Genomic DNA, 16,624 nt, shown 5'->3' with positions numbered 1-16,624 from the left:
GCAATTCTTTGTAAATATGCAGAACGTGGAATTATGTGCGAGAACAAATAGCAATAAAAATACGCACTTTTTTATAAATTATTACCCAATTTAAACTCTAAAATATAGCGCACAAGTACCGAATGATTTATATATTATTTTTTTAAAAATAAATAATCAAAAATCGTAGCAAAAAAATATTTATATTCTAAAAAGTCGAGGGTCCGGTATTCGTACACTCATTAGCTGTGGTACCTCGCGGTAGCGAGGGACCGACAGTAAGTAACGAATAAATAAATGGGCCCCCTACAAATAAATAAACCAGGTATTTATATTTTATTAATTAATAAAAAACTTTTATTTGGGCAAAGTATGGTTTTAAATCTTAAAAAATAAAATTTCATTTTTAATCTTAAAAAATAAATACTATATATTTGTGAATTAAATTTCAAAAGCAAAGTAATTTATAAAAATTGCGATGTTTTCAGTCTTCTATGTTCATTTCTTACTATAGTTTTTATTAAAATACATATGTCACAAGCATAGCATAAAATTATAATCAAACTCAAAAACGTATTCTATTGTAATCATTTCTTTACGAGTTAAACATACACACATAAATTGCTTACTTTCTTTATTTTTAAAATATAATATTATACAACATACTCGGCTGTTTCGAGTCGCAGCGCACATGTGAATAATCCGTGACGGGAAAACACAATTTTCAGCGAATGTGTATGCGTTTATTTTTTGAAATGAAAAAAATAATTGAATATAAATTCCCACCGCAGCGGCGCCCGGGGCCGTTGCAAGACTGCAAATCACCAAACTGGCAAAGTGCCATTCGCCTCTTGTACACACCGCCGAAAACACTTACGGGGTACTGTAAATACGATTCTCACCAATGTCTCCGTAAAAATTGCAATAATTCAAGAAAATTCAATTTATGACAATTTTTTTATTTCAGGTTTTTCGGCGAACTTTCACAGCTCACTACACGGTTTATGATGTATCCAACGAGTGAGTATACATTTTTTAATTATAATAAGTATAATTGGTAGATGTAGAAGTCTTAACAACTTTTTTAAGCTCTTACAAAAATGTTTACTATTGTATAAAGGACACTTCCTTTTCATTATTTATTCAGTTTACTCAGATACTTACTATTCTCTTGAGACTAGAATAGGAGCACTTGTAACATTTTACAATATACGTAAATAAAGTGCATGTATCTATATCATTATTATTATAATAATTTTGCTGGGTTTGAAATTTTATTGTGTACTTACGAATGTTGTACAGTGGAGGCTTATCATACAATTGTATGCTTTTTCACTTAATTTATTTAAGAGATCGTCAATTAGTTTTTAATTACTTTTTAATTTAAGGAGAGGGAAAAAAGAACAGAAAAACCAATGGATAAATCTGTTCTTTAGCCTCTAAATCAATATGAACTTTGACATTTTGTGCTTATATTTAAATTTAATATTTAATTGTTGTGAATTTTTTTATTATAAAAAAGTGGATCACATTTTATTTTTATAGCTTTATTCTAGATGACTTGCAATTTAGAAAAAAATAGTATTGCTAGTGTTACTCCACACCGAGCAAGCATATCTTAGGATTTTGTTTTTTTATTTGCTTATACATTAAGATTTTATCTATAGTTGTAAACGCGCTCTTTTATTGAATTTTGGTCTGAGTCACGAAATGGCGACAAGCCCCTTAGAGCGAAATTCGAAAATATGTTTATTTTATTTGAGCTTGGGCTTCTTTTGTAAGCCCGCTTATTTGTCAATATACATTACTACCCTGTTCATTTTGCAGAGACGGTGACAATGTTTAAATTTCGTAAATATAATTCACTATATTTTTTTAGTGATTTTAATTTTCCATTTCTTGAAATATTCAATGGTTTTTAATGATTTATTTGCGATTAGTTTAAGACCGTAAGCACTAGTTTGAATAACTACTTATATAATATCAACAACATACATAGATAAATGCGTATTTTTTTAAATGTTGGTATATCGTGCGAAAGAACAAGATAAAATAAATGGCCCGAGCATACTTCCCTAAGAAACTCCAACTAGAATATTGTGTTTATTAGTGAAAAGAAATAGGTACTAAGCATAGTAGATAGTCGGAAGCTTTGTATTTATAAATCAAACCATCATGTCATACCGTGTCAAAAGCTTTTTCTATATCTATCCTTAAAAGACCTGTGCTCTTTTACATTTCAATCAAACATATTAAGTTGATGTGTTATGTAGTGATTTTCAATAAATCCGAATTGTTTGTTATTATTTTTATTTCCCAAAGATTTTTTTAAGTGAATTAAAAACATTTTACAAAACGCGGTACTTAACTGATAGAGCTAACTCATATCTTACAACAATTATTTATTTATTTATTTTTCTATGGCAACTGTATTATTAATGACCATTTTACAAATATCGCAACCCCTTCACATTGTCTTAAGAGACAGTCACTCTACAGACAAGCAAAGTTAAAAATGTTAATATTAAAATGCGTGTTTTAATTACGATAATATCAATTTTGTACTAACTTAATTTTACATCGGATTTCACGGGAATTCCGTTTATAATAAAATATCTATGTATTCTAAAATTGTTGGGGCAATTTCCATTTTACTGCTGCACTTGTTCATCCTCTGAACAGAATGCTTCTGAACGATTTTTGATTTTACAAATCGATCTAAATTTTATCTTGAAATAGGCTGCAGACAACCGTTTACCTTTCAGCACTAGAAAGTGTCATGTATCGTCGTTTTCCAAAGTTATTTTTATTACCTACTAAGATTTGAACGATGGTAATGGATTTACAATACTTTAGTCCGTAGTAATAGTAACAGAATCTTTAATTTTAAACCCCTGTGGGACTAAATATTTTCTCACGATTGTGAAAATCCCTGAACATAATTCTATGATGCCTAAATAAGAATTTATTCGTTACAGATACATATATTGAATTACTATTTATGTTTTCTCCGAAAAGTGGCAGAGAAGCTGGCGGAGGGATGATGTCAGTGGAGATCCTTAGAGTTTTGAGAAAATTATGTTATTATTATTTTATATGTTACGATTCAAACATATCTTTAAATTACTGAGGGTTTGTGTGAAAAACCTTTTAGTTTTGTATTAAAAATGGTTGTAAGACATGCATTAAAAATTGTATTTATCATGGTAGATTGGCAATACAGGATATGTTAAAATCTTGAATCTTATATTCGAGAACCAATCATTAGATTCTGTAAGGTACAACGTGAAGAGAATAAATGATGATCGAATGATTCCCAAAAATATAATTAAATGAAAACCACTCAATAAGATATGGATAGATTGTGTCAAAGGGGACGTGAGACGACTGAGAATGTGAGAGAAAAAATCATAGGAGATACTGGGGTGTAGGAGGCTCTGACCGATCAACAGTTGTAATACTTAGAAGAAAGCTATATTTTTATCGCACCCTGTTATTTATATATTAATAAAATAATTTATAGATAAGCAAATATCGATTCTATGAATTTTACCGTGACTTTTTTGCTTTACTGTGTGTTTATATTAGTACACAATTAACGGTGCAGGAGAGTATTGACAAGATATCTAGGAACTAATTCACGAGGGACTATAATTAATCGAATGTATTTTAGATTGAGTTTTGAAGTATCAAAACTATACAGTTTTGAGAGTTGTGATCTTCTACGTATATCTTTAATTCAACAAACACTCGTATCATAATATGTGACACATGTGAAACTTTACTGCGTACAGTATCTGCTTTTTAATATTAATGTGACAATTGTATTCTGCGCACTAAAAAAAAAAGGTTTTCCTACCTCTGGTACATACAAAATGTGTATATTATACAAGTGTTATACCATCCCCATGTTGTTTTTATGTCTGCCGAAATAATGCAATATTTTGTTTATATTTCTTAATATTGCCCCCGTAGCGTCCATATTACGGCGCAAGTCGACCATTTTCGTTTAAGGGTTGGCAAGAATGTTCCATAGGGCACCGAAAGGGTTTCATCACGCTGCGTGAAATTAATATTGCCGAAGGAACGTATACTGCGTACTATGCGCTTTGAAGGACGGCGACCGCTTATTGTGATCGCGTACAGGGCTTTAGGGTTTGGGCTGGCACAATAGTATACTTTAAACCTCGGCAAGACCCTTCCAAATCATTTTAACCGCTAGCCATGATAGACGATGGAGTGTTTCGTTAAGTAAGGAATTTATTTGATTACATTTTATTATATATGAATATAAATATGATTATGATCTAAGTTTATCATACATTTTCAAAGTCTCTATGGTGACCATGATGTATCACAAGTTTTTATGTTACAGTCAAATTATTGCCATGTAATGGTGATTGCTGTCTAGGAATGTTTTTGTCTAAGGGTTTAATGAAAGTTGTCATAATACGGAGTAGAAGTTATAGATAATATATTTACTAGTTTATATTAAATATATAAAAACAGAAATAAAAATTATTCTTAGTATTTTTTTCTCTTATATATTTCGTCAGTTTCTCTTTGCAGGATCCAGCAGTAATCTGCCATTATACTAGCATTCCATTTCCCTTAAAAACGGTTTTTTATATTAGCCATATATTGATGGAATCTATGACATGATTCGTCGCATACTGCCCCTATATTTTCCGGAAAAAGTCAAGTGACATTCTTGCACCCATCTTCTGGTAACAGCATAATAACTGTTTCACCAAATCAGCATAATTAAGGTCAGCATTATTATCTAAAAACTCCATTACAGCTCTGGATAACTTCCAGGCAGCTAACTGAACACCAGTGAAGTGGTTTTTGAACTCCTTGTTCTGTAATATTTCGCGTATTTGTGGTCCAATAAAAATACATTCTTTCAACTTTGCTTCTGAATTTTTTGAAAATTTTGGCATACGTTATTGAAAACCGGTGCCATTTTTTCCCAACGCTTACACAAAATTCTTCATGAGATCAAGCTTCATGCGTAAAGTTGGTGAGAAAACTTTCTCTGAATTTACAAGTGGCTTAAATTTAATATTGTCTTTTCCAGGCAAAGATTCTCTGGGGCCATGTTATTCTTTTATAATGTTCATGTGTTGCTCTGCTCTTCAAATTTATTGTTCATGGTGTTAAATTCCAGATTTTTAATTTTAGATAATGATAAACCAAGATTCTGCATGTTGCATCTTTAAATCATTAATTAGCATCCATTAAAACCCATTTAACTCCGAACTACATTTTATTATTTAAATTATCTGTTTCGGGCTTTAAATTTATTCAATCTTTCTCCGGACTTTTTATAATATGCTTGTACTTAATGTGTATGGGCTCCAATTTATTTTGTGCAGTTGTGCTAGCCTTATAAAATTCCTTTTCTACTCCAGAAAAATAGTTATCAGTCGCTACGTTTCGCTCAAAAAAATATATTTATTTTGCTGTATTTTATGGCTTTTATGTATTCAAACATAACGTCAATACTTTCACCAAAACTTTGAAATTTTAAGTTCAGTTCATTCATATGAACAGAGATCTGTAAAAAATATTAGTGTGTTGCCCTACTTTTGATAATTTAATTGAGGAACGTTTTTCAGATGATTTTTCTTCAAGCACTCACAAATCGCTCAAGTAATTTTCCATGGCTCAGTCATTTCACAGTAGGTTGAATCAACTGACTGTAAAAACACTGAAAATTCTCGCCTTTGAATGGGCTCGAGCTATTCTTATTTATTCACAAAGTTCAGATTCCGCAGAACTGTTAACTTATACAGATGACCAAAAGATATATAGGTAGGTGATCATTGAGCAAATAAATAATTTATAAAAGACTGGAAAATCGCTTGCATCTGCATAATTTATACAGCAAAAAAATAAAATAAAAGATAACAGCTAATAAGGTATTTTGTCGTAAATCACAAACACCAATAATGAAACCTCTAAGCCAGGGTTTCCCAAACTTTTTCAGCGACAGAACACTTGGCAAATCCGAAAATTTTGGCGGAACATTTAGCTTATTTTTTGGGTTGGGTTTTTCCTTTCAGAATTTATACACATCAATGTTGAATATTTAACACATATTTTCAAGCTTTTTTATCAGATTTATGAACAATTTTTATGTATTAGCAAGACTAACAATTTTTTTAAATTACTCTAAATTTTTGTGAAATATCTATTTAGGCTTCGTTTGAAAAATAGTTTGGGAAACCATGCTCAAAGCAATGTCAGTTAAATATATTGAATAAGAAGAAGCAAACGTAAACTAGCACGTAAAAATAATTATTGTAAATTTTAGCGATAGGTAACATGAGAAGAATTTTGTTTTGATTTCAGTTCTAAATAATAGTTAAGAACAGTGTCGCCTCACTAGATGAGGAAAGTCATTATAATGATAAGATTAATGTAATCAGGTACATGTAGACTTTCTAAACACTCCGTATGTACCTGAGTGGCTACATTAAGGAGTATCTCATGCGTTCGAAGGCTCCGAACAGTGCTCAAGTCCAAAGTTTTCCCATAAAACAAAACGCGACAAATAACTCGCGTACGGCGCTAATCTATTTTCGACTTTTCCGAGGGCGAACCGTGCGAAAGGGCGAGTTTTAAAAGTGCGATAAAAATCCGAAACGATAAATCTTGTCGCGGCGTCCTAAACTTAGCGCCCCTCACCAGGGTCAGATTAGGGTCAAACAGAGGGAAAACGTCACGATTGTAATTCGCTGCGTATTCCGTATCTCGGAGAGACACGCCATCGGAAAAATAAATTGCGACCGGTTGGGGATCGTTAATCAGTTTCACGCTCGGAACGAATGGCGTAATTGATTAATCACAAAACGATAGAGGTGTCTTCTAATAAAATGTACATGAAAAAAAATGTTCGAGCCTAACGAAGCAAGAGGCAATGGACGATTAGAGGGTATAAAATATCTCTAATTTACGTCGTGCTTTCAGAGTCACTGTGTGAATAAATATATAATAGTACGTTTGTACTGATTAATCGATCGCAATATATTATTGTTAATGAGAAGATTGATTTTATGGTCAAAACCTATTGCTATGGTATCCGCTCCGTATGTTATATTTACAAGCGATGTGCTATATATTCTTATGTGATATATAAATAATAATATACAAGCACTCACTTTTAAGACTAATTTTTATATATTTTTTGGAAAGTTATATTCTCACAAATAGCAATTAAATTTTATTGTTTCAATGGATTCGTAATCAAGTATCATCATACATATATTTCTATTCTACTAGCTAAGATATAATTTAATCGATAGACGCTAGTGAAATTATATGCTGCTCCAAACTGAATATGAAACTTAATTTGCCAGTTTCGAAATGTCCATTTGCTGTTTATGTTTAAACTTGACCTAATGAAAGTTTAAAATTATATTTAGTTTGATAAATTTGTTTGGGCTTATACAGTACTGTGCGCTTTGTTGATAACGAAATTAAGAATAAATTTCATGACGTATTTAAATATTTTTATTGAATTTAGAATATAATGTAATTATTTTTTTGTAAAACTATAAATAACTATGTTACAGTGAATGTGTATTTTTTAAGTGAAGGTATATTTTCACTAGTATAAATATAATTTTACGGGCCAATATCATTTTAACTTTATTTATTTACATACTCTGTTTGCAACATTTGACCTAAGCAGATGATGTGTCGCACTGCCCTGGGAAAACAAAGATTCCGGACCTCATGACAAAAATCGCATTTTATGTTTTTTAACATCGTAATATAATTTCTTGAATAATAAATAATAGAAGCTACAAGATTTTTATGCTACAAATAAATATAAAAATTAGCTACCATTGCGAAATAATTTTTGAAATCATATTAAATGCAAAATATTTTAATCAAGCACTAAAAAATATTAAAAATATTAACTCATAATATTTACCTGATAATTAGTCATGTTTTCTTTGCTGCTCAGTGTTGCCATATAATGAATTTTTAGTCACGATATTTTAATAAACTTGAGTTACATTATTTTAAGCCCTAGAAAATTCGTAAGCGGACTGACCACAAAAATTCGTTATCACGCGAAAACGCGTGAACGGACCGTAATGTGTTTAGATTTATTATAATAATAATACGAGTTAGAATCGAATAAAGCACATCTAAACCAAATTTTGCCCAATAGGAGAACGCAAAAAACAATTATCCCTTCTCAGAAGTCAAAAATCCACGTCAAAAGCAATAAAATCGTGCCGTCGCCGTCGCAGTGGGAACGCTCGTTACCGAGCGTTCCCACTGCGACGGCGCCGGCACGATTTTATTGCTTTTGACGTGAATTTTTGCCTTCTGAGAAGTGATAATTGCTTTTTGCGCTCTCCCATTGACCAAAATTTGGTTTGAATATACTTTGATCAGCCCTCTTATATTAAAAGTTCATAGTAATATCGGTAAGGATGGCTATCATGTTTTTAAAACAAAGTGTAATATCGAAATGCAGACCAACTATGGAGCAATATGTGAAATGCGATATCTGTCTGTACTTATTTTTTCGCTTATTTTTCCCCTAAGATAAGTTAGCTTAGTTTGTATTTTAGACTTGACTTAATAAAAGTTCTAAAACTACATTTAGTCTTAGAACTTTCATTAGGTTAGGTTTGCATTTGAACAGAAAATGGACGTTTTGCAACTGTCAAATTGAGTTTCATAGACATTTTAGAGTAGAAAATCAGTTAAATTACATTTTCGCTAGTTGAAAAATATATTTAATGGTGAAAATGTAATTGCACTTTACCAGTGAAAATATCATTTTAAAAAAAAATACGCATTCACTGTTATATTTATACATCGGATGTAAATATATAATGATTAGTATGTGAATATATATATTACTACATATAGAAAAGTTGAAATCTTATAATTTTACTAGCATTTGCCAGATAATTTATATTTTCACTTGTAAAAATATATATCTGCTGGTGAAAATGTGTTCCGAAATGATTTTACTGAAATGATATATTTTAAAAATATTTTCTGGATTGATTCAAGACTGTTTTTTTCTTTCCTTAAAAACAGCGTTAGTCGATCACACGCTGGAATTTACTAATAACAGTGTGTAAGAGAGCGAAACGAAATTCTAATGCACGCATTGCTTGCAATACAGGCAATCAACGAGAAAGCGTCTCCTTGCACGCTCGAGATAAATACTAATGAAACTATGATAAATATGTAGTACTACGGGAGTTGATCCCGCTCACCCGGGCGTCAAAAGCTGGGTGCCCGCCCATTGGGTTGGACTCGTAAGGTACTGGTAGTGACGATGGTTCACGCATGGATGCCAAAGTAGTTCACTCATCTTTCTTTAAAAATTCGGTCTACAATTATGGCATCATATGCAGAAGATATCCAATGGCGCAATTCATAGAGACTACAGCCTTTCAAACTACCTTCACAAAGCGAGGCCTTCCTTATAGGGTATAGTGTATTACGGTTTAGAAAGTTCTGATTTTAAAGTTGTTGTAATTGTCAATAATTAATTTAACTTTTCAATCAATTATAAACCAGCAGAATATTCCCTTTTTATATATTTAAAAATAATAATAAAGGATTTTGGAGTTGACTAAAGCACAGATTTCAAATTTTAAGTTTGTAACAAAAAAATTTACTTATTTTATGTGATATTATTAAAATCCTTGGAGTTTCTTAAAAATTATTTGATACAACAAAAAAACTATATGTATAATTACTAACTTAGTAAAACATTAATCAAATTGTCAAATTTTTATTATTATATTTTGTATTTTTAAAAGGATAACTACGTGATCATTGTAAGTTAAGTCACTCTTTTTGTTCAATTGTCACTTTTTGGTTGGCAATTGTGTTAATATATATTTTTTTCGCGCAGCTGTTTGCTTTTTGTCTGTTTAGCGTGCCAGCAAACTATAAACCATCACACATATAAACATACTATTTCTATTTAAAAAAAATATTTAATTAATTTAATATGAATGTAAAACCAAATTTTATTTATTCTACTTTTATGAGCTTGTTTAATAACACATAATTCAATTTAAAATTTATAAATTCTAAACAGACATTTTATATATGCTACATAATTTATACTTAATGGTTCTGAAGATCCATTCAAGTTCAATACGATTATATCTTGTAATATAGATGTAATGAACACCCACAATACAACATAAGAGCGATAACTGTACCTTTTAATTTACATGCTCGTTTTATTTAAATAAAAAAATAGCTTTTTAACGTTTCAGTAAAATAAATTAGCCATCAAAATTAATGTCCACATAAATGCAATTAAAATGATTGATGTGATTTGTGTTTTTATTATTAACAATAATAAAATTAAAAAACTAAATTAATCATGATATTGAAAGATTACTATTAAATCTATGGTATTTATAATTAATATTATTTTGAAACAAATATGTTTTAAAGGTTTCATAAAAATAAATAATGTATGAGAATAAAAAATACGTACGCGAGCCCTCTTCTCGATCACTGCGCTGGAGCTAGGTAGCTCGCTCGCAGATCAATGCAAGTATTTATATATATTTTTATTTAATTTTCAGCCACCACACACCAGTTCGGTTGAAAGGATCAGGCAGGGTGCAGAGAGCGAGACTACAACACGCTGCTTGGCTAGGGAGCAGCGGTGCTATGGTCCTCGTAGCCGACAACGACATATACCTAAGACCGTCGCCGGTGATCGATCAAGAGTGGAGATTAACTGATACCGGAAGGCCGGGGGTGCTTTATAATGGGGTGCCGGATTGGCTCTACCAAGGTAATTTGCGGTATACCGATTTCAATCCAGGTCGAGCAAACACGGTCTAATTACAGCGCAACTACTATTGTGCTATAGTGTAAATGCTCTAATATAGAATTGTAAGGGTGTGAAATTAATTAAAGAGTCAATGGTTACATCTTTTACTAAATAATCGTCAAAGTTTTAATAAAGTCTTAAATCATAATATTAAAATTATTTATATCATAAATACAATTTCCATCGTTTATTTAATATATTTAAGGTTTTATTTATGGGATATAATAAGGATGTTTACTATAGTTATATGTAAAAAAATAAAAAAATAGCTATTCGATATTCAATGATTTAATATAATATTTATATTATTCGGCATCGAATAGCGACGACGACGATGTAAAATTAAATACTCTATAATCGAACAGCGATGATTGCGACGACGATATGCGGTACGCATTAACGTTTATTAAGCGTCAGATCGTATATATGCAAGAACTTAGTATGGATTATAGCATAAAAAATAAAAAAAAACTATTTATAATTGAAAATTTCAATCTAATAATTACATCAATGTACTGAAATTTATATATAATATGTTTATATCTCATTTAAAAATTAACAATATTATTCTCGTAGCCATAAACTATTCAAAAAATATCTTTTGTGATTATGTAATATTTGTAATTATGGTATTTTTATGGTAAAAATATTTTTTAATTTAAACGAAAACTTAAACTAAGAATAAATTTATTATCTTTTTCAGTTGAATCAACAGCAAGTACAATTTTTTCATTATGTATATGTTAAATCAATGTTATATTATATTTGTTTAATCGAATATATTTAAAATATTATATATAGTATAATTCTAAAAAATAGGCATAAAATAGTTACATAGAATAAAAACATTATTATACAATTATAAAATCCATTACAGTAATAAAAAAACATATACATAGATTTAATAAAAAAACATAAATAGAAAAATAGTTATAATTAAAAAAATTATAGATTCAAGTTATTAGATTATTATTTTTAAATAGATTTATTTTGTCATAAGATATGTTTTATTATAAAATTATAAATATTTATTATTATTAAATACAATATATATTTATATAGTCTTCAAACATTTTAGAATTACAATTATTGTAAAACTGTTTTAAAATATCGTTTATATAAAACATAGCTCATTCAAAGTCATTTATTATATGAAACTAATAGTTAATTATGAGCTAATCTGAATTCAATGTTCATTGACATGCTCTTGGAATATTTCCAATATTTAGTGTAATAAAATCAGAACATGAATATCGTAATAAAATATTATATATTCGCTTTAACGAGGTCGAATCACATTAAATGACTTTTATTAGCGATAATTATATATTTGGCATAGTTTACATACTTAATATAAATTTTATAACGAAAACAATTAGCCACCATTCAAACATAATGTATATAATTAAATATAATTAGTTTAGAAAATGATAGAAACATTTCAACATTCTAAACGAATATTAAAATAAATGGCTTATGATTTTATTAGTAATAAATTAAAAATATTAATAGTCCTAATTCATTATGAGCGATGATTTTATTCCAACATTTATGTTGTATGTATGGCTTTTTAATCATTACTTTTCCTTACCAGAGGACGTCCTTCATTCCACCGAAGCTTTATGGGGTTCTCCAGACGGCTCTTATGTGCTTTACGCAGCTTTTGACGATTCAGCCGTGGGAGCACTAACTTTTCCATGGTTTTCAACGGCAGCCACCACCGGTACTTTTCCAGCTACGAGAAGCGTCAGATATCCAACGGTTAGTATATATTTGTATACATGTATATAGAAGCACTAGAGCTAAAACGAGGGACGGACTAAAAAGCGCAACAAGTTTTTTTAATTAATCATTCGACATTTTCATCGGTCGGTTACGCGGCGGACGTGCCGTGAAAAACAAACTGTTAAAAGTATATTTTAACTGTGAAATTCTCGGTTTGAATAGATTTTCATCGTACATGTTGTAAAAAAATGTGTGAGTATTTTGCGATGAGCGAGTATTGTGTATCATGGATGTGAAATGTTAGAGCAACTTTATATTGTACTGTCAAGTTTTCCTCGAGCTCATTTGTACAATTCTTGTGTGATTAATGAACTACGGTTATATTAAGAATTGTATGGTAGGCTAAATTATAGGGAGTGAACTTATAGTAAATGAATATGTAGTTTCTAATATTACTGCAACGTTAATGGTATTAAATAATAAAATGTCTGAGTATTGACAATATAAATGATTTGATGTATTTCATATATATGTATTAACTAAGTTTTTGATTTATATATGTTAATGATTAGAAATGCATCTGAATTTATATATCATAAAATAATACAAAATAAAACTCTGCCAATACTGCTTTGATCCATAAAAAAATATTTTCATTACGAAAACTTTTTTTTATTTTTCTAGTATTCGATACTTAAATATTTAGGCAGTTTTTATGTAGTATTTAAAGTAATTTTTATTGAAATATTAATAAGATTTTGTGCGAAAAAATTTGGTAAAAATATATGTATTTACGTAATTTATTTCACTGGCGATTTTACCGCCCGTGAAAACTGAAATTGCAGTTTGTCTAAATAAAACTGAAAAAATATTTCAGATACTTTGAAAATTTCTAAAAAAAATAACAGTGACAAAAATAACAATTTAAGACAACACCAACCGCTATTTAGCGGGTGTTTCATCATTAGGAACAATCAAGACAATGCTTAGAACAATTTAAAATACATAAGCGCAATGTATGGATGCAAAAAAAATAGCGTAACAGTTATATACAATTTTCAATCAATTACATATATAATATTTTTTAATACATTTATTTTGTTATAAAATTACAAATAATACATAGAGAGTAATTTTTATAGGCAATAATATTTGATATTGAAATAGCAATAATTGTGAAGCTGTTTTAAAATATATTTATATTTATAAATTATAGCTCACTCAAGACACTATAATTATGTGAAATGTAATTGCTTACCTTTTTTGCTAGGAAAAATTGTATCTTTGTAATGAAATTTATTAAAAATTAGCAGAAAATTTATCACGTCTACAATTAATAGCATTGTTTTGCTTTTTTTTCGTCGCTGCTTCACCTTTATGTGCTGCCAGTGTAACGCCTAGCTTCAGTGTATCCAACTAAATCGACCCCCACACAATTAAAGTTTTAAAGTCAATAAATATGCTTGAGGGATTTAATAATCATTATTGAATTAAAATATTATTAATATTTTCCCGATTTTATTATTTATTTTATATTTAGTTTAGCTGTAATGTAATTACTAAAAAGCAAATTAAATTATTTTTCACACTATTTTGAATAAATTAAAGTAGTTTTTATCTTGATTAAGAGAATAATCTCAAAAGTTAAGATTTATATGTGTTTATTGATTATGAATATATGCATAATAAATGTATAAAATATGTATATAAATGAAAATACACTTTGAAATATATACACAATTTTTATCATTGTTGATTTTTTAGCATAATCTATATGGTTATAGAGATTTAAATTATTGTTTAAAAGTGGTTATAAATGATTTATATTTTAATTTAAAAAAAGTAACAGTGAAATGGATGATCAGAGCTATCTTTATTTAAGTATTTATTTGTTAAGTTGGTTAACTTTTCGTTTATTTTAAGTAAGTCGTTCTGACTTTCAAATCTTCGTAGGTCTACTATATATAAACTTATAATTATTTAAGTATTAAGTGAAGAGCAGCGATTAAACATATATTTTAATATATATATATATTTTTTATAGTATATTGTAATGTGTCAATAGCTTCTTTTATATAGATAATTCCTTTCCAAGTTTTGTTGTATCTTATGTATCAAATCGTAAGCTAAAAGCTTTGTATAATAATTAAATAAGTATTAAAGGGTTAAATAATTCACGAAAAAATTAATAATATTGATTAAAAAAAATATATAATATATATAATAATTTTCTCATCTTATTATCAACTTTTTTGATCGGCGTTATTGAGCAATTTTTTGATCAGACACTATTTCTATTATTACATATTTTTTTAAATAAGCTATATAAAATAGAAGTAATATTATTTATTAATATTCTGAATATTTGCGCTGTAATACCAATATTTTTTTTATTTATAATATAATTTACGTCATTAATTTCAATCTTAAATAATATTTAGGATACCGTTTTTTCATTATGTTTAAATTGTATTTGATATGCCAAATTGTAATAATTAATAAATTAGTACATATTTTTTTTGATTGACATTTAGAGAAATACTTTTCGTAATTTTATTTTCAATACTAATATTGATATATGTTATGAATTGATTTTTGATATTATCACTAATTATTTTACTATTTATAGTATGTTTCTTTTATATGTAGTTAGAGCGTTTCTAGCTAGATATTTTTTATTACCGCAATTAAAATATTAGTGTGACTATTATGAATTAATACAAAAAAATAGTTTAATTTTTACAACAATTATATTTTATAATTAGAATTATTTAAAATGCATCATTAGAATAATTTAAAATGAAAATTTAATTGCATAAACATTACAAATATTTTGGAGCAATTTTACAAAGTAACGTCTATTTAAATAATTTTCGGTTATTGTGATCGCAATTATAGGGACGTCAATTTATATAATGTAATATATGTCGTATTTGCAAATTATAATTATATTAATACTTACACACGTAAATTATATAATATTGCGAATGTATTCCGTCTGTATCAAACGATCCGTTCGCTTAATTAATGTCTGTGGCTATTGCATTTTGCTGGCTAATGCACTTTGATAGGACTCGATGGAAAATGGAAATATTTACAAAGACCCTCTGAAGCATTAAGCATGTTCAAAGGCACCGACGTGTGTGTGTAAATAAAACATTTATTTTTTTGTATTATTTTTAACGCATAAAAAGTATATTATATATATTCCACATCCGCCATTTATCATGATAACGACCGTGTTATTACTCGTCGGGTATAATTTCAAAAGGGAAAAAATAAAGGAAAATATTTCTTAGGGTTTTCCTTTAATTATATCGCCGTGAGCTCATGACAATGTAGCTTGCGTGGGCTTTTTTTCTAATTAACGCAAAAACCCTTAGTTATTAGGGCGCATTTGAAGGACAAAAGAGAGTATAAAGACTACGTTTTTTTCAACGCCTCTGCCTAAAATGAGTTATGGGACAAATTAAGATATTTATATTTGCATAAAATGTTAAAAGGTGAATTAGAATATTTTTTTAAACGCAATATATTTGTGAATATTAACTAATATTTTTTGTCATACATATTACATTCACGTTTTTGATTGCAACTACTTGACATTAAAACTTTTCTATGAATATCTCTTGCACACAAAAAATCGTATGGAATTATGGATCAAATATTATATATGTTTATGTATTATTATTATAAATAAATTTAGCATTGGTTCACCCTATTAAATTATGTATAACTCAAATAAAAATAAAAACATTTATCCATACAAAAATCGCAATCTCGCATTCGCCACGATATTATAGCGAGATTTCATCTCCTTCGCTGTTATTGTTGTTTGCGTATTTACTAACGTGTTTCTTATTCTATTTTTAGCCAGGGTCACCAAACCCAACCGTGAAACTTTGGATAGTGGAAGTGAAAAACTCGAGCCAGCCGAAGAGGTGGGAGGTGCGACCCCCGCCCGCACTGGACGGACAGTAAGTTTTTTACCCCTGCTTTTATACTCATAATCCATGATTCACACAACAGTCGCTTTCCGGACCCTAAAATTATAACTTCCTGGTTAATTAG

The 16,624-nt window shown here is 28.9% G+C and overlaps 1 protein-coding gene across 2 annotated transcripts in view; it reads left to right on the top strand.

The window, feature by feature from the left end:
- The window catches only part of LOC148230376 (inactive dipeptidyl peptidase 10), a 248,086-nt gene that overhangs the window by 196,787 nt on the left and 34,675 nt on the right, over window positions 1-16,624 (top strand). For both annotated transcript variants that reach the window (XM_088195085.1, XM_088195084.1), the window contains 4 exons: window positions 947-999; window positions 10,575-10,789; window positions 12,423-12,589; window positions 16,427-16,530. In XM_088195085.1, coding sequence (XP_088051211.1) covers window positions 947-999; window positions 10,575-10,789; window positions 12,423-12,589; window positions 16,427-16,530 — 539 coding nt within the window. The remainder of the gene's footprint in view (window positions 1-946; window positions 1,000-10,574; window positions 10,790-12,422; window positions 12,590-16,426; window positions 16,531-16,624) is intronic.

The sequence above is a fragment of the Plectrocnemia conspersa genome, unplaced genomic scaffold (genome assembly GCF_051122295.1).
Source record: "Plectrocnemia conspersa isolate PC_06_02 unplaced genomic scaffold, ASM5112229v1 ptg000010l, whole genome shotgun sequence".
Lineage (NCBI taxonomy): Eukaryota > Metazoa > Arthropoda > Insecta > Trichoptera > Polycentropodidae > Plectrocnemia > Plectrocnemia conspersa.
Note: the sequence above shows the minus strand (reverse complement) of the source record. Positions and strands in the feature narration are given on the sequence as shown.